This window comes from Anoplopoma fimbria, chromosome 24 (genome assembly GCF_027596085.1).
Source record: "Anoplopoma fimbria isolate UVic2021 breed Golden Eagle Sablefish chromosome 24, Afim_UVic_2022, whole genome shotgun sequence".
NCBI classification, from domain to species: Eukaryota; Metazoa; Chordata; class Actinopteri; order Perciformes; family Anoplopomatidae; genus Anoplopoma; species Anoplopoma fimbria.
Genome location: NC_072472.1, coordinates 8,125,913 through 8,145,729, shown reverse-complemented (window position 1 = coordinate 8,145,729; position 19,817 = coordinate 8,125,913). Strand labels below are relative to the sequence as shown.

At 37.1% G+C, this 19,817-nt stretch overlaps 1 protein-coding gene across 1 annotated transcript; it reads left to right on the top strand.

The window, feature by feature from the left end:
• Nucleotides 1-1,683: 1,683 nt before the first annotated feature.
• On the top strand, nt 1,684-8,096 carry htr3a (5-hydroxytryptamine (serotonin) receptor 3A). The gene is made up of 9 exons (XM_054626346.1): nt 1,684-1,756; nt 2,922-3,085; nt 3,800-3,844; nt 4,239-4,348; nt 4,454-4,623; nt 5,406-5,566; nt 6,707-6,917; nt 7,056-7,292; nt 7,786-8,096. The coding sequence occupies exons 1-9, from the start codon at nt 1,684-1,686 to the stop codon at nt 8,094-8,096; spliced, it is 1,482 nt and encodes a 493-aa protein (XP_054482321.1).
• The last annotated feature ends 11,721 nt before the right edge of the window (nt 8,097-19,817 follow it).

The following is a 19,817-nucleotide window of genomic DNA, read 5'->3' as shown; positions in this document are numbered from 1 at the left end:
TTTAGCCGATACTGATTGCCAAAACTACAAGTATACAATTCATTGTCTGAAACTAGACTTATACTGCTTGCCTAACCTCCAGATATTGCATTGCCACTGTAAAGGCAACTCTCTAGTTTGAGACATGATTGTTTGGCATCTGTTATGATGAATTCCCGACAGTGAAGATTGACTCAAAAGATACTGTATAATAAAGCAGCTCTCTGGAGAAAATACTCAGTGCCAGTGTGATGTTATGATATTGTATTCATACTTTAATCTCCATCCCACTGCCACAAAATTGATCAATAAAACCCATTCAGAGCTCAGCTGCTGTGTCCTCCATTCCCTGTTGGTTTCACTAATAGTCATGACTAGAATATCAAAAGTCCTTCATAGCAAACTTGCCGGTGGGAAGATCCATGTTAATGCAATTTTCACAGTATCTGCAAACCTCTTCCTCCAGTGGATCTGGTTACATGATATTACGCAACTAAGCTGAGGATAAATGTGTAGTCAATACTTTGTGACTGTCTGTATGAGGTAACAGTTAAGTTCAAAGCTTTGTGTTATTACTTTGCTGTGAATATGAATGTCATCTCAAAGTGACTGTATCTGATCTTTTGAAATAAAAGGAAAGCCTTTAAGTCTATTGTTTTGTGAAGATAATACATAACAGGAGTGAAAATAAAAGCCTCAAAAGAGTCAAACCAACCAGGAACTTGTCTCTTCATATTTCTGATTTACACCTAGTCATGAGAAATCGGTCTTCATAAACATTTTGGAAGACAGCTATGAGCCCTCAGGGGCTGCAGTGTTCATGTTCATTTTTATTGCACTGGAGGAAGCTGATTTACATCTGAAAAAATAGGCAAATAACATATATAAGAAAATGTTAGGAAAATGAGTGTTTGAAAATGAGTCCAGAGTTTAACAGACTGAATAGACGGTATATGGGGGATGATTGACAGTTCTTCTGGGATATTTCTGAACAATAGCTATTATTCAGCCAGGCAAGAACATTACCAAAGAAAGCATAGTAAAGTGTAAAGAAACCCTCTAGATAAACAAGTGCAAATACCCTCATACTGGTATCCTCTGATAGTGAGAAAAAACAGGAGTGGAAACTGCTGCCATGACTCGAATGAACATGCAAACTTTCCATTTCCATTTGATATGAATGGAAATAGAAGCAGACTGCAAACCAGGTCTTATTGCCCAATCTCACTGATGCTCTAGCGACTGATTGGTAGCAAAAAAAATGACATCTTATTTGAGAAGATCATTTCCTTTGAAGCCTTCAATATTTGGGATCTCAACATTTAGAAAGTAAAGTAAAGCAGGCAACTATGGCCACAGTAGGTTTGATGTGATAAAAGGTCATTAAATGCTGAAACTTTGCTGTCAGTAAGTTAGTTGACACTCTTGCCTCTCTTAATTGTGCTAAATCACTGTAACATAGCGGCCTGATGTTGGCATGCTACTTAATTAAATGATCACTCAGACGTGATATACGATCCGGTCACTAGCTCTCATTTCTGCAGTCTTTCAGCTCCATTTATCTCTGAGAGCTGGGTGCTTTATTGAACACGGAGGAGTGGCGTCAGAGCAGATGGCTACACCCTTATGGGCTGAGTGACACTAACAAGGTTTTGATAGTAGATGAGAGCGAAGGGATGGATAAAGTGGATGGATATGGAGGATATGGGTGTGAGGCATCCTGTGGCCTTTCATCAGAGCGGCAGGCAGACTTCCACAGTGGGGGAAGAAAACACAGGTGAACTGGCACCATGAGACCCTCATCGGCCTGGACTGCACTCATTTTCCTTCTTATTCAAGGAGCATCAAGAGCCTGCACAGGTACAGCAGATTCTGTTTTACTACAATATATGCTTTTGAATATTTGGCTATTGGCCTACCCTATTGTGACAAAAAAAATTGCCAGCAAAATTTGGGCAGTAAGCCCTTTAAATTTCTGAGGAAAGGTGTATATTAATATATATATTATTTTGACTGTGTGGTTTGACTCCAATATTAGACTTAACTAATTAAGTATTATTCACATATTTTGGAAAAGTTGTTTGAATCGTGGTTTACAAGTGACTAATTTGTTAGCAAAGAGTAGTGAATTAATAGACAAGGGTTACCAAGCCATTAGGGATTAATGTCATTGTGTCTCTAAATATACAGAATGTAGTTTTAGATTATAGATGTAGCTTTTTTTTGTTTTGTTTGATTTGTTTACATTTGTAAAGACATTTGTTTAACACAGAGCTAAAAGAATAAAAATAGTGAATATTCAAAACAAATAATTATATAACATAAAATAGACTACATTTCATTGCATGGAATTTTCTAAATGTAATTCAATATACTTTTGCACATGTCTTGTTAAAGTGGCATTGCTTAAACCATTAAAAAACTGTTACTAAATATATAGGGATAGGAAGTTTTACCATCCTTCCATTCCAGGATGTTTTTTCCTGTGCTGTCCAGAAAGTGTTGTCCGTCAGTCATCTACAATCTGCCTGATTTCATTTGAATTCATGAAATTCATGTGAAAATAAAAAAATGTATATACATCCAAGGTTCCACAATAACTTTTTTCCATCACCACCTGTCACAAAGCGCCAAAAGTTCTATGTTTGTAAAGAAATTTGCAATTACTTAAATCACTTTTTACTTTTAAGAAGTGATTTAATCAGCCAGATCTTATTAGCTATTTATTACAATGAAGAATTAATTCAGAAAAATGGTGTGCTCTATTATGTGAAAGCATGTTTAACTTACACATAGACCTATTGATAAATGTATTTAAATGTGTTTAATAACCATTGATTTTTTAAAATGTACCTCTGTTGCTGACTTTACGAGATAAACACTATGTTTGAAATCTTCATGTCAGTGCAAAATACATGATTTAATATTTTATACATTTTCAGTGAAGAAACAGGGCGGCAGCACAGGAAGATTTGCCAACGCCACATTAGTGCGGCTATCTGAGTTTCTGAGTGCGGGCTATAAGAAGGGAGTGAGACCAGTGAAAGACTGGAGGACGTCAACTATAGTGGCCATAGACCTCATGGTTTACTCCATCCTCAATGTGGTGAGCTACACACTTCCAGAATGTCACACTAACCTGCCAACAGTGAACCACTATGCAGTTTTATGTATATCATCTACTGTGCATACCATGACTCATTTAGTTATTGTTTTATATGCCATCTGCATGATTATTTGCATTACACATACAAACATGTGCAAACTACATTGAGGCTGTACAGGGTTATATTTGATTTGTAACACTTACATTCAAATGGCAGAACGAATGGATTAACCTTCTACGGCCCCTGGGGTAAAAATTGGCTGGCAATTATGTGCAGACTGTCCTGTTATGCTGAAATACCTCATTACCCCAAGTTTGCTGTGTAATAATTTGATTTAACACCTTAATTTAAAACCATCTGAAAGACAGGGCCTCGAGATTAAGAAATTTAAAGCCACGACCTCATCACGTAACCCTACGATATGTTGTATTATGCTTCTGTAGAGTGGTGCAGGAATGAGACATAAAATTCTGCTTCAATATGGATTGAAGCAGAATATTAATATTTCTATATAATATACTTATTATTATTTTAGGTGATTATAACTTTTATTAAAAAAACATTTCAATAATAATGCCATTGACATGTGGATGTTACATTTGAATATAATCTAAATATGCATATCAGCACAATATAAAATAAATTGATGTATTAAAACATAATTAATTTTTAAATTATTTTCTAAAAGTCGAATGTCTTCTATTCCACTACAGGATGAGAAGAACCAGGTGCTGACAACGTATGTTTGGTACAGACAGGTAAAACAAAGACAAAAGAAATTCCAAAAATCATAACATGTACTGTAAGTTATCCCATTGATGCTACAATCTGGAACATAGCTACTTTTATGTACTGCGTTATAACACTATGAAGTATTTGATCTATTAAACCAATTTGTTATGATAATAATAGCAAAATCAGTGAAATTTGTGATAACATTTGCAAATTTGACCATTTCAACTGTGCGATTTTTGTGTATCTTATCCCTCTTCAAATTCATTTTTCCCTTAGGCTTTATGTCTTTACAGTCTACATATAACATCTATTATATGTTAAGGAAAACACTATTGCTATCTGTGTTTACACTCTATGCTGAAATACATCTATATCTAATATTGACTCATCTGGCTTATTCCTTTGATAATACTTCAGGCATGGATGGATGAATTCCTGGTGTGGAACCCAGAAGACTTTGATGAAGTCAAACAAATGTCTATACCTACTGCTAATGTGTGGGTGCCTGACATCCTCATCAATGAGTTGTAAGAACCGCTTCTGTTGACACCAATCAATCTGCTCCTTCTGTTATTCTATCAGTATCTGTCTTTGCTCCTAAACAAGTTGACATTTTTTTCTCTAACTTGCAGTGTGGATGTGGGGAAGTCTCCAGACATACCTTATGTCTATGTGACACATGATGGACTGGTGCGCAACTACAAGCCCATCCAGGTGGTCACAGCCTGCACTCTCAACATCTACAACTTTCCATTTGATGTGCAGAAATGCAGCCTCACCTTCCAGAGCTGGCTACATACCAGTAAGACAATCATTATATAATAAAAGGAACTGGTTTCCCTCCAGCCACATTTTTTCTTCTAGAAGAAAGGTTTGAGGTTTTCTAACAGGTTATGGTTTCCTGAGAACAAGGTCTCCAACTGGATAATAATGATTGGACATAGATTAAGGTAGTTTTAGCTTTAACTTCAAAATGAACACAGAATGGAACTGACTTCCTTCAGAAAGATATTTACATTAATGACTTAAACCTGCATTAAAAGGACAATCCCAGCTCATTACAACTTGAGTAATATTTCTTTGCTTTGTCCATTATTTCCCTAATTTCAATCAGTACTAATAACAATGTATTCACCAAGTTAATTGCAGAGATCTGGGAACTCAGCACAATCACTAAAACCATGTACAACAGAAGCAGTCAGACGATCAGACTGGTTGCAAAAAAAAACAAAAAAAAAACCTCCAGGTTAGCCAACTTATTTAGAAGAGAAAACACAGGAGAATGTGAAAATTGTCCCCAAAGTTTCAGCCGATAGCGAAGGCCCAGGTATCGGGACTGAAAAAGTTGGATCCTATAATCCTAGAAGCATTCCGAGTGAAAAATATACACTGGTATCAGAAAACAACATCCTACTCTGTCTGACACTCTTCTCTTTAAGCCTTGAGTGAAACAACCGCTTTGGTCTGTGCATCTATGGACTCTCCCCCACTGTGACCTGCGCTGATAGAGCAGAGTGGAGGGCGATAGGTAACTTGTTGCCATGGCTGTTTCATCCTGCTCCCGACATTGTGTTCGATCTGTAGTTGATGACATCAACATCACCCTGATGCGAAGCCCCGAGGAGCTCAGGGAGGACAAGAGCGTCTTCATGAACCAAGGAGAGTGGGAGCTGCTCCATATACTGTCCAACTACAAGATCTTCAGCGTTGACAATGATGACTATTATGCTGAGATGAAGTTCCATGTAAGTATTTGAAATAATGATTTTTAGATTTATGTGTGTATGTATGTGTGAAGGATACATGTGGGGTGGTGCATCGTGCATCAAAGGTTTTGTCTTAAGGTGGCCTGACCTCAAGACTGACTGCCAGACTGCTCTTATTGGACATTCATTATGATCTTCTTTTTTCTCTTTCTTTACTAAAACAATTTTACAAATAATAAATGCAACAAATCAAGTCCAGCATTAAAAATACGAACGTATATTTAAATGTTTCCCCTAGGATGGAGGATCTTAGCTACAGTAAATTTGTGCAAAAATACTGCAGAGGAGAAATGTCAGTCTAGCTTACATATGAGGTGTCTCAAGATTTAGAAAAAAACACTTGAATTGAACATGATAAGTTAACCTGCATCACCACAATGTGAAACAATGTCATTGTAATGTAAAGTCTAGTTTATATGCTTTACTCACAGGTGTGAGAATTGACCTTGATATGAAGCATAAATAATATAGACTTAGTTTCTGAAGAGATAAGTAGGAGCCCTGTCCTCTCTTCTCACCTCCTCTCTCCTCTTTTAAAAAGAAAACAAGGAAAAGAATCAGGCAAAACTGATTAGTTTCAATGCCAATTTCTCTAATTTCTTAAAAAAATATTTACACTCTTTTATCAGAATTTGCTGGTAACGTTACACAGAAACTCTGCCACAATACTAAGCATTAAGTTGATGCTTTTTGTACATTACATGAATATTTAGAGAATTTTTTTGTGGAGCACCTGTTGGCTTAAGGTTGCAAAGCACTGACCATGTGCTTTACAACATTTGGCTACTGTCTGTTAACTCTGTTTTTAAGTCATTAAATGCCCCCAAAATAATAGTCTACTAAATGTGGGTCCAAATAATTGTGTATTTTTGGGGAATATGCTTATTTGCTCTGTCTGTGAGATTGTGACAAAACTTGTGCACACCAATAGGTCACTGTCTAGATGAAAATGCTGCTCAGAACTATTGGGCAGATGGATACGGTTTAGTTTGTATGGATTAAACAGACAAGATACAATATGTTAATTGTCGACTGATGTAGGACAGAGCCGTGTTAGCTTTTTTCCTGCCTTCTTTCACGCCAGACTTTTTCAATTGACTTAAAACCTTAATTTCCCAGGTGGTGATCCGGCGGCGGCCGTTGTTCTACACTGTGAACCTGCTGCTGCCCAGCATCTTCTTGATGGTGATGGACATTGTGGGTTTCTATCTGCCACCAGACAGTGGAGAGAGGGTTTCCTTCAAGATCACTTTGCTGCTCGGCTACTCTGTCTTCCTCATCATCGTGTCTGACACTCTGCCTGCCACTGCCATAGGAACCCCTCTGATAGGTGAATCAGATGTATAATCAAACGCAGTGATTTAAATATGTACAATATTGGAGCATTATTCTACTGCTATCTGATTTTATAGAATATCTGTGAGTGGATCATCATGAAACACTTTCTCTCATTTTACCTGTGCTGTAGGTGTGTACTTCGTGGTTTGCATGGCCCTGCTGGTGATCAGCCTGACAGAAACCGTTCTGATTGTGCGTCTGGTCCACAAGCAGGACCTGCAGCCCCCTGTGCCCCACTGGGTTAAGTACTTGGTGCTAGAAAGAGCTCCGGTCCTCTTCTGCATCCACAAGAAGCACAGCCTCTGTCCCACGCTGTCCACCCAGGGCGTCGACCTGGAGCACTACAAGGACAACAACTATGGGACTGGTAAGGTACAGGTGAACGCATGTGGCAGTAGCTTACCACAGTGATTTTTACTTTTGTGCAATTAGGCAAAGGTGAAGTCAAGTTTTTAATCAAATCAAAAAACCTAGAGGTTAATGTTTGCCTTGCCTGGATACATATACATCCATTAACAGTGCTTTCTCAGTATATGGATAAAAAAACGTAACATTATATTTCCTTCCTCCATTTCCATCATTTGCTTTTGCAAATTAATGGTCAGCTGAATGTTCTTTTTAGGAGACAGGGATGGTTTGGTGGAAAATGAATCACAAGTAGGGGCTAAAAATGAAAAGTCAATAAAGTCAAAAGGGTGTATCCACTTTTGATCAGGAAGGAGTTATACATTTGCACAAGTGGAAGTTTAGCCCTTGAATGGCACTAAAAGAAATGTTATTCTCTTTACCTTAACCTTCAGACTTCAATGAAAAACTAGAAAATGAAGTAAAATGAAGCTTATCCTTGTTCCATCCTGCAGCCCAGTGCACCCACCACCACACCTGTGAGATAGGCCGAAGGCTCAGCCACCATGAGAGAGAAGGCAGACTGATCGGACTGGGTCTGCCCCCATCCAGGGACCCCACCCCGCCTGTCATGGACAACATCCTGCAGGAAGTGACGGCGATACGCCACTTCCTGGAGAAGAGGGACAGGTGCCGGGAGGTTGCTAAGGAGTGGCTGCAGGTCGGCTACGTGCTGGACGTGCTGCTCTTCAGGGTCTACTTGGTGGCCGTGGTGGCCTACAGCATCACACTGGGCACGCTGTGGTCAGTGTGGCAGGTCGCCTGAGTCTCGCACCACTACTGCTGTGGACACAAGCTCAGTGGAGAGAGCATTGAATTCTAAAAGGCCAGTTATTGGCTCTATGCCCTGTGTAGCTCAGTGGATACGGGGAGGCACTCGCATGGCAATGGAACAGGGGAAGGTTTCCTGTAGTTGGGACCTATGTACAAAGGTCATTATTCCAACTATCATTACAAATATCATTATCGTTATTATCATTATTTTAGGTTTGACCAGATAGTTTTAAGTCCCATTTTATCTGTGCAATCTGAGATGTTTTCAGAGCCGGCACAAGGCTTTTTGAGATGCAGAAGCAGAAATGCCCCCATGCACTTCAGCATGAAGTTATTATTCAAAGTTATGAAGGATTAACAAGGATGACAACACAACAAGCAAAAGTGAATATAAAAGTTAACAAAAAGAACAACGTCAACACATGAACTGACATGGAAAAATTTAGAGTTTCTTGTTCATATAAAGTGAAGATATAAAAAAACGATTTATTTACTTAAATTATGATACAATTCATTAAAAAAAAGGGAGGACTGGACCGCAAAGCATCCTATACTTGTTACAGTCCCTGTTGGTGGTGGAGGAGCACTATAAACCAATTACAATAGTTCTTTATATTTTTGTCCGGTTGTGTTTAGAAGTCTTGGGGGGGAAAAGGTTTTGGGATATAATCAGCCAATTTAAAACAAATATGGAATATTGCCACAATATTTAGTGCCTTTAAGAGCCCGGTAAAACCTGAGAAGAAACCAGAAAATGTTTAATTATCTGGAAATATCCAGCATCAATGATACAGTTTAAGAATAAAATATGGAGTAAGAGGCAGGTTGTTGAGCAGCAGGATATTTGTAGATTTTTAAGTTTTATTATTGCTGTTATTGCAGTGTAAAACATTAACATAAATAAATAAGGTATGTATTTACATGGATCAATACATGATGAATTTATATTAGTAAAGTAATAAATGCATATTAACTGTTTTGCACTACATGTAAATTATGGAAACATTTGACTGCATGTCCCCTCTCCTTGAAAGTAGAATTTAGATAGATATACATATTCAAACAGATTGATTTAGCATACTGTCAGTTCATTTGGTAAATCATAAGTCTGTAAGTAAAATGGTGAAAACTTGTAGCGCTTAAAATACGCCAATTAAATGTTTAACGTCAATGTGTCACCTCATGTAATAAAGTCTGTATAAAAACTATTGTAATGTTGAACAGAACTTCCGTAGCTAACAGATGTTTGCTGTGGTTCTCTTTAATTATGTTGCAAAAAAATCATTTATCCCCTTCACCATACTTTTAAAGAAAGACATGGGGGTCATAATCATAGAAATAAAAATGTTCATAAATCACATTGAGCCAATAAATTGTAAATTATTATAAAATGTTGTTAAAACTCATGTAATTATTATGAAATGTTATTTCATCATTCTTATTTAAAAAATGATTCGCTACTTACCCCTTAAGTGGCATTTCTTTCCTGTGCAAACACAATATTATGTATGAAATGCAACAAATTTGGAAACTGAATGTTAAAATCATAACTGCAACCATGAAATAAGAAATAGCTTAAATAAAATCGTAACTTCATAAAATATTTAGCAGTCTTTAAGTAGCAGTATATATTTAGAAGTGTCCATTTCCAACAAGTGCATTTATGTGTTTATGTATTTTATGTATTTACTCATGGAATGTTACAGTATGTAAATGGTCATGTGGCTTTCTTTTTTTACTAAATAAACACATAGTGCAAATTTTCACGAACTAATCGTTTTTGAACAGTAAAAGTGCAACTGTCCAACTCCAGTGAAAAAATCTTATTTTTGTTTGGAGACAGTGAATTATTAAGCTTCGTATGTAAGGAGAATAATATAATTATTACGGATTAATCTTATTTTACAAGACTGTAATTTATGTCAAATACATTTTTATATTAATTACTTTATAATGTGATATGATTGTCTGACGCATGTGATGTTAACTTTCTAAATAGATCACTTAAAATAACAGATTATATTTAATTGTTGATACAGTGACTCTAGTTGTTTAAATATTGTTCTTTTGACACAAATAGCACAACAATGTACTCGGTGTTATTTGCAACAAACCTACTAAAAGCCTACTCTGCTCATTGATTATGAGTTAACTCCTGCAGTTCACTACAGCCACCAGAGGATGGCACCATGCACAACAGCATCAGGTTCCCTCAGCAGCAGTAAAATATTATAGGTTTTTCTCATTCTACCACAGGAATAGTGTCTATGAATGTTAACAAGACCTATCAATAAGTTAGTAAACAATAATAATACAAATAATAATGTAGCCCTTTGAACAAGATGAAATAAAAAAAATTGAAAGAGATTTTTTTTTTTATGAATGAATGAAGAGAATTCACAAGTGCAACCCTCTTTGTCGATATTGTCCAATCACATCTGCCTCAATTACATTTTGCAGTCTCTCAGGCATTTTTGTTGCTATAATGTTTTAAATCCTCCCGACAAGTATCATGCCTTTGTTCAAAATAGTGTATCAGTCAAAGATGTAAAGCGGCAGATGTCCTTCTCTTGACTGAGTCCAAACACAAACCCCCTCAAGATCTCAGAAAATAAATACAAATAATACAATATTTAATTTTGTCTGTTTTTAAGAACATTTGAAATTCAAACTTACATTTCAAAAACCTCAAAACAAGGAACTCCAGGAACACCACTGACCTAAACAATCCGGCCTTTAGACATGTGGGTCAAAGGTCAGTGCTGAAACCTGATGCTGCAACACAAAGGCTCTTCACTGTTCATATTACCATCCTGACAAACCATTCACCAACCCCCTGCCCTTTCCTTCCTAATACCCCAAAACAAGATCAAAGTCAGACTAAAGCAACAACTCCAACAAAAAACAATTCACAATGACTTTTTCCCCCCTCTCATTTCCTGTTTTTCTTTTCTGTCAAATTCTAAAAGAGTTTAAATAGACATATAAATAAATAACCACAGAACCGCCATGTGTTTTGGGCCAAATACTTGGGAGTCAGTGCATAAGTGGAGAGGGAAAGTGGAGAGCTGCCTCATTAGTTTCCAATACACTGAAGTCAAGATCTGATCCTGTGTGCCAAAGAGAGGAAATGAGCAAACATAGTGGTATTATTGGGACACTTTGAATGTGATGTTTGTTTGTCGGACACACAGCCAAGCTGGTCTATTGCAGCAACCAGATGACAATGGCAATGCTTTCCTCACTCTGCACAAATTAAAGGAGCACAATGTTTTTTCTTTTGCATGTTTTTAGCGGATCATCAATATCATATATGAAACATTACTTCCAAAGAATGTACAATATATTATGTGTCATATGCGAATGCCAACACATTTTCACCCCAAGTTTCGAACTATGAGGCTCTCTGTGACAACTCTAGCTTCAGTTTTGGACGTGTCATGGATGGCATGTCAACGTACACTCGTTACAGGCATAGGGTCAAAATAATGTGCGTCTTCAATGGAAGATTAGGCAACAAAACCACTTAGTCAGGGTAAGGAACAGAGCGTGGGTGACATGAACTTTTCTGACTAACGACACGCGTGACAAGCAGCTGGAATGACAAAACATTGTGCATACTTGCGTGTCAGATGCCGAGGAGCACCGACCATCTAAGGTATTTGACGCGTCGGGAGTGAGAACGGGTTGTGAATTCAGACTCAAGGTGAAAGAGTTTGAAAAAATGCATTGATGTGAAAGCAACTCATTGTCAGGAAGGGATTTTTGATTTTTGCCACAATGGTGTGAATGCAGCATTTAGACCTTATCAGAATTTGAAAGCTTGTCTATGAATTGTGCTATAAAACAGCCCACTAAAATGCAACCTTCAAAGGTGGTTTTCCTCTGGGATCAATATATTTTTCAGCGCTACATCAGCCTTTTAAACCATGCCTTTGTGTTTGCAAGGTTTATTGTCGGGGGAGCGTGTGGAAAGTGTGGCCTGATGGTGGCTAGAGGAAACGCCAGGTCACGATAACCCTTATGAATCATCCTCTGGGACTATTCATACCAAATAGCATGGCAATCTGGCAATAATTTACGGATCCAATGCTTTCTCCTAAAACTGTTTACTTACTACTTATTTGCAAAGGCAAATTAGATTGGAGAGAAACCTTATGCCACACACATTGAGGATAAACATTCTTGCATTGCCTATTAAATATTTTTTCCTTTAAATAACTGTTCTCACTATCGGAAAGACAGGGAATAATTGCACCACCTCAGATGTTGAACTATTACTTTAACGTACACAGGAACATGACAAGGCATCATTCAGTACATACTATATGTTCAAAATGTTTGCTGTTTGGATATGAAATTGAGCAAAGGTGCAAACTGATATGTTTGATAAACTACCACAGCAATGAAATCACAACAAGGGAGGTGAACGTGAGCGACAACCTGCCACAAAAATACTCATCCAAACCTTGTTCAGGTCGATCTATCACCGAGCGAGAAGCTGAACAGCTTTGTGTCTCGACTCGCTTCCTCTAGAACGACAATGATGGCGCGTGTGACAAGAGAAGTGCTCACATACGCACACCCTGCATCTCTAATGATAGAAATTGTGACCTCTATGGCACAAGAGGCAGAACAGACAAAAGGCAGTCAGGCTTGAAGTGCTGCAGTAGTTGCCATTAGCACATCACAGCCAGGTGGTGAGTGCGAAGCCACACAGCTGAATGGAGCTTCCACTGTGAACATTTGTGGAGACACACAACAGGCTGTTGACGGTGACTGGTGGCGTACAGTCAGGTGCTGGGGTTTGAAATAGTTAAAAAAAAGGATTATTTACATGAATGCATTTAACGTTTCTTTAATCAGTTTATGTTTTGAGTATGATTTTGCTTTTATCAGGCATGATGCCACCCACAATGCAACCATCAGAACATACAGTAGAACTATATCACACAGGCAGACAGCTTGGTGGGTTTATTTTAGTTTTTGGCAAGATTGTATAAAATGTCATATATAATGACTTTGAGCAGATTGCCTGCATACATTGCTGCTTGTTTTTGAGTGTGTTTTAAGAAGCGTTACAGCCCATCGGTGTCTAGACGGTGGGTTAGCCAATTGCGAGTAGAATGGAATATTGTTTTGTTTGTGCTGCACACAGCAATGACAAATTACATTTAATTTGGGTTTTTAAGGTTGAGTAAATTAGCAGAACAAACCCTTTAAGATGATGTTATTTAAAGTTCAGGTTTATTGTCTTAATCTTTGGAGCTTTTTAAGCTGAGGGTGTGTTTGCAGTGCACCTTCTGGACCTCACCTCACCAGTAGCTCAATGAGCGGTCTCCATTTGGCCTGACAGACATGTTGTATAGCAGCAGGGGCGAAAGAGGTTCCAGTAAACTGCCTGCAGGTATTGTGTTAAATTTTGATTAAATCAAAAGGATCAACTTGTTGTGCATGAGTTAAAAAAAAAAAGATCTGATTAAGTAGGGCGACATATTTAATATGTCAATTCACTATGTGTCAGGCTGTACGCGGCCCTGATTTAGTGCATGCTGTTATTTAATTAATCTTTGGCCAACCAGCAAGCTCTAAAAAAAGACAATATAGTAACTTCTCGGTTTGATTAAAAACCTGCTTTTACTCGTTTATATTATTGTTGCTCATTAATCGACATACCGCAATCTATTTTTCACAAACTGGCATACTGGAAAACCAGCAACAAAATACACAGATTTAGCTTTTCCTGCAACCTTAACAGTAGTGGATTTAAAGATGTAAATACCTATCGAAACCTTCAAGCTCAAATCAAATTGTAACGTTTCTCCTGAAGGGAATGTTATGGGGTCATTACAATCAAAAGGAATTTTGCTCTTGGGAGCATGAATGTGCTCAATAAACTTCAGCTGAGCAGCAAAGAGTCAGCATTTCAAAACTTCTTTATACAAATATACATTTTTATTCTTTTGGGCTTCAGTGTAAGTTAAATTTAAATGACTGCACAGGCACTGAATGTAGTGAATATTAATTTGCTAGAGAATAGGGAGTAAATTATTTTTTCAGTTTTTGTTATTCTTTCATATAACTCATACACAAACAGATATCTTTGGTCTGACTCTGCCCCTCAGCAACAGCTTGCATTTATGTAAATCAAATAGTACATTTGTTGGTACTGTACCTTAAAATAGATTTGTGAGAAACACTGATTAGTGTAGTCAGATAATATAATGAATAATAATGAATAAAAATGGGAATTTAAAACAAAGTCGAAGAACAAAACAAGTGAATATTTACTGCATATGATACATTATATGTACAACAATGTAATGATTTCTATGACTAAATCTGTGTGTGTTTGTGTTCTCCTGCATGTACTAACTAGAGCATCCGTTTCATAACTGTGGCCACATTAATATTCAGACCTGAATCTGGAAATTGGTTTCAGTGGTTTGTATAGTTTTTTATAGATTTCAAAGGAATCCTTCAGTGTACGAAATAATATTGGTGTTGCATCGGTATATACTATTATTCACTAAATGCAACTAAAGCTCACTTAATGTGACCAAGCTGTATCCACAAATAGGGAGACAAGAAGGTATAAAAAGGCCCAGAACAAACAGAGATTTAAACTGTCAAAATATTATAATATTATATATAATATACTAATTATACATACGTTCACCCTGCTGCACTACCAGATCGGCAAGAAGTTGTTTCACGAACAATAAATATAACATCAGCGCCTGAAGGAATGAAGCTGAAGCATATAAGAGGAAAGAAAATGAATGAGAAAATAAGGCAATTGTAACCAGGGTACTAAACAAACTTGGAATACAAGGACCGAACAAAGCCACTCTGGGAATTTCACCCAGAATTCTACCCCTCTTCTTTTATAGTAATTAAAATTTAGTCATTGCTGCTTCACGTTCTGACATGCCTAAAACAAATTCATTAAAATTGTTGGAAAATTGGACATTAGCCAACTATTACATTACATTACAGTCATTTAGCAGACTGAGATATTTTTCTAGGAATAGAATCATAAATGGGGAAAAAGCCCTGGGGAACTTAATACTGTACAGTGTATGACCTTGATGCAGGACAACAGAGGTCATGTACTAGCCAGCAAATCAGTGGATTGTTCATGTTCTGACACATTTAGCCCAAAACCAGGGCTGGATTAACCCACTAGGGGCCTCGGGGCAAAACTGAGCCGCGTGTCCCTTAACAAGGCAGATTACTTCTAATGGTCTATTGCTCTTAAAGGCTGTAGATTTTCAATTACAACAGGTCTTAATTGTTCAAAAATGATGTTGTCCATGTCTGGACAAATTCAAATTTCCAGTGATCATTAAATTGTGATTTCTAGACCACACACCCGTACTTGGAGCGGATTCCCTGTAGGCTTATGAGCCTACAAAGTAGGATTTCACTGCAATCAGGTGCTCTGACAAAAAAAATCTAATAAGTCTTCCTGTTGACAGTGTATTTACCTACCTACCTACCTGCCTTCGCAAACTATGCCTGTGATATCATTGTTGCTCGATTGACAGCTGTGAGTACAAACGATAGCCATTCTCATGTTCATTACTATATGATCACGTAATCATAATGACAATTCTTTGGGAGTGGCTTTGGATGGAGTTTGTATTGCAAACTTGGTGACTTTCATGCTCGATTTAGGCCCCTTGTGGAGCATGTACTGCCTGCCAAGAGTTGGCAACACTGGGCTCGTTTTTTCGGTTGGATACTTTCAAAATCAAGCTTACTCTTGCTGACATCTGCACTATAAATATGATGGAATAAAAATGACTAATTCACTTTTAAGACTGAAGGTTTATTTTTTGCATTTTGTGTTTTTTTACTGTAAAAATAACAGCTAAGTCTAACAGTGTAAAGTTATAAAATAACTTAAGTTGTTGCTGTGTTTGGGTCCACTGGACTTAAAATACTTAACATATTATAATCCATCACGATGAAGTATATTTTGGAAGTTGCAGCAAAAGTGCTGGATTGACTATTAAAGAGCAGATCGAAAACTCGCTGCTACAAAGTGATTATTTTGGGTTAGATCCTAACCTTCTGTTCTCTAAAGAATTCAGGAAAAACAAGTGGCGAGCCAGAAAGAGGGCTAAGACAGACAACATGAAGTCCATTTTTTCCTAACCGGAGATTGAAAGTATACAACTGAACATCATGGTTTGATTTTTATTATGAGACTCATAAATAAAAATACAAAAAATTTCCACTACAAAAAACAATCTACGGTTAGTAGGATGTAAAAAAAAAAAAAATCTTTATATTTTTTCACTATCAAAGGCACAACATTGACTTTAGTGACAACATGGAGAAGAGAACCTGCAGCATTAAATCTTTTATTTTCCTTTTTATTTTTTTTTCACACTCCATCAGAGAACACTGAAATGTTACAAAGAGAGGTGTCTGATTCTACATGGAAAAAAAACAAAAAACAAAAAAGAACAACCTCTATATCAACAGACGGTGGCTATAGATTGGTGGCACAGCTCAACAGGAAACGTACTGCCACGGAAAAAAATAGCACGTTGTCGCTGGAAAAGACAAAGGACCTTTGCAAAGCTCTAATGCAAATTTTCAAAAATTATACAACTGACAACAATAAGAGAACAAAATAAAGAAAATAAAAAATAATAATTGGGCACCTTCTAAGATTAGGCTAAGATTAGGTGCTGAGGTAGACAAAAACTATAACAATTCAAATCATAATAAAAACACTATTTTCTTAATACAGAGCAACTTGACTGGCACTTGTGCTGTCACAACAATGGAGGAGAGAAGTAGCACAGACAAGCCAGGGAAAGACAGAGAGAGAAAAGCTTTGTTACATAAAAAGCTTTGTTATGCTTGGTCCGACAGGGCAATTGGTCCTCAGTGCTAATATAAAAAAATACAATGTCTTGGTGCTTTGTTACTCAAAACAGTTTTTAGTCTAGACCTCAATGGCACATGCATTGCAACACTGCATGAAATGGCTACTTTGTTCTAGAAACACCACACCAAAACACAGAGTGCCAGCTCCAGGGATGCCATGATTCCTCTCTGACAAATTTAACATCCCCCCTTCCAAATGCATTTTGTAGAAAAGAAAAGAGGACTTTAAAAAACTGAAGCAAAGCAGAAAGGGAATACCCTAGTGCCAACCTACCCAAATGGAGGTTTACTTTATTTTACTTTTATTCTTTCAAGAGAAGTACAAAGTTCTCATCAGCAATCCTGTTGCTGACAAAAAATATAGAAAAAAAATAGAGGAGTCACTGAGTGGAGAACCAGACCTGGGCTTAATTTGCTTGCAAGGAAACAATGTCATGTCCTTTGCAAGTCTCACCATTGGCGCCAGTCTGGTTTCCAGTCAATTTCCCCTATGTTTGTTACGTGTCGCTAAATAAATGCTTTTGGGTGCCAATCACAGCGTACAGCCTGAGAAAAGAATTGAATGCAGTATCGCAGTTGCTATTTCAACAACATGTAAGGGTCTTTTGCAGTCCTTGAAAAGGATGCCCTGTTCTATTCAGGATAAAATAAAATAAAAAATAAAAAATCTGGTCATTTTCGAGCGTCATGACATCCCTAGGGTGCTGGAGACACCATTTTTTATTTTCTTCTGAAAATACGGAAACTAAGCAGATATAGATGGATATTTTTGTTGAACAAATTCCATTTTTAGGCACAAAGATAGTACAGAAACATTGGAGAAACACTGAGGGAAGAACTATATCGATGCCAATGTATATATATATTTTTTCCAACATAGAGAAAAAAAGTGGCATAGAGTATCATTTTATTTTGTATCTGATCTGATTAGTGCATTTTTCCACTAATACACACACACGCACGCACGTACGCACACACATAGTTACACACTCTTTCACCCGCACGAAAAAGTAGAAAACATTCAGAGGACGATGATAAGAATAATGTGACTGATCAGGTCTTGCATTGTGGTGGTTCAGACTGAGCCGTGACTGGGTATATTATAGTGGGTGGATATTATATGAGGGTAAAAAAAAGTCCCTCAACTCACAGTGTTTGAGAATAAAATGGCAAGACACCACGGGACATGCCATCCCTTCTTCTTTTTTTTTTTCAGATACAAAAACAAAACAAAAGACATGTTGACAGTCAAGTTTGATTGAAAAGTTGTAAATGACAAGTACTAATTGGTCGGTTTGGCAGCGCCCCCCTGCCGTCCCGTATTTTATCATCCTTTTTTTCTTATTCTTTTTTTTTTTTTTTTTTTTTTTTTTTTTTTTTTTTTTTTAACTTTGTCACATACACACACACTCGTAAAATTTGCGGCGGATAGATTTAGTCCTTCACCTACAATGCAATTGACATCCAGAAAGCAACACTTATTACAATATGTTCACACACGTTTTTTTGTCCAACAATATCAAAGAGGAGCAAGGCAAAAATGATTCACACCCAGAGAGAGAAAAAAACAGGTAAAAATAAAAAAGAAATACAAATATTTGTGCCCTGCTGTAACCCTCCACAAATGGAAAAAGGACTGACACTGAATACAAAAATATCACAATTTTTTATATCAAATTGCCTCTGTTGGCTCTTGTTCAGGAATACGCTCATTTCTCAAGAGAGCTTGTCAGCCGAGACAATCTCTATTTTTAACCCTCTGGTTTTTCTTTTTTGATTACCACTTGCAGTTCCAATTGTCCAACGCGATCTGCATCACTGCAAATGTGACCTGTCCTGGGCGGTTCAGCGTTTTTTTGATGAACCTTCTTTTGTTTCACATTACAAAACTACACTTCTATTCACATATTTTCAAGTTTTAATTCTTGTTTTTAAACCCTCTCAACAGCAATAGTACTTCCTCTTATCTGCCGCATCCCTCTTACTCATCACTTAAGGCTTCAAAATTGCTTTTTTTTTTCTCTGCTCTACTGTGGTTGGAGGTGCAAGGGGAGACTATAAGAGAAGAATAAACATCCATTTGAATTACTTTCCAAATCCTATCAACCTCTACTTTTGTTATCTTTTATGCTTTTATATACATTTTGCTTAAAAACACAGACAATCATAAATCAACTTTTGAGAGAGAAAAAAATAAAGAAGCATGAGATGAAGTAGCAATGATGAAATAATGCAAAACACAAAACACAAAAAAAATGTGCTTTTGCCAAAAAACAGAACAACTTAGAGGTAGCTTTTATAACAAACAACCAAACCTTCCGGCTCTTTAACAAAGCGGGGTTAATAATACCAAGTTTGGTAACAAATAATGCACAAAGAAATACACAACATGAGAAAAAAACGGAAAAAAATCTCTTTACCGTGGCACTTAATTTTTTCTGCGTACACATTGCTTCATCTTGTCGTGCAATGCATCTTTTCGACATACACTCATGAACACGCACAAAAGTGTACAAATGAAACAAAAAGGGAAAATTAAAATACACAAGCAACATGAGGTCACAAAACGAAGTAATTCAAGTACGATGTGTTGAGATCAAACTCAAGGTCAATAGTAACAACAACAGCAACAACAGCAACAACAGCAACAACAACAATAACAACAACAGGAGACGAGAAAGACGAAGCGCAGGGACAAAACCACAGAGAAAGAGTTGATTTATTCTGTCGTCTTACTGGCCGCCCCCTAAGCTGCTGGGCAGTGTCTCGTCCTATCAGTGATTTTCCCCTTTTTCCACTGGCTATT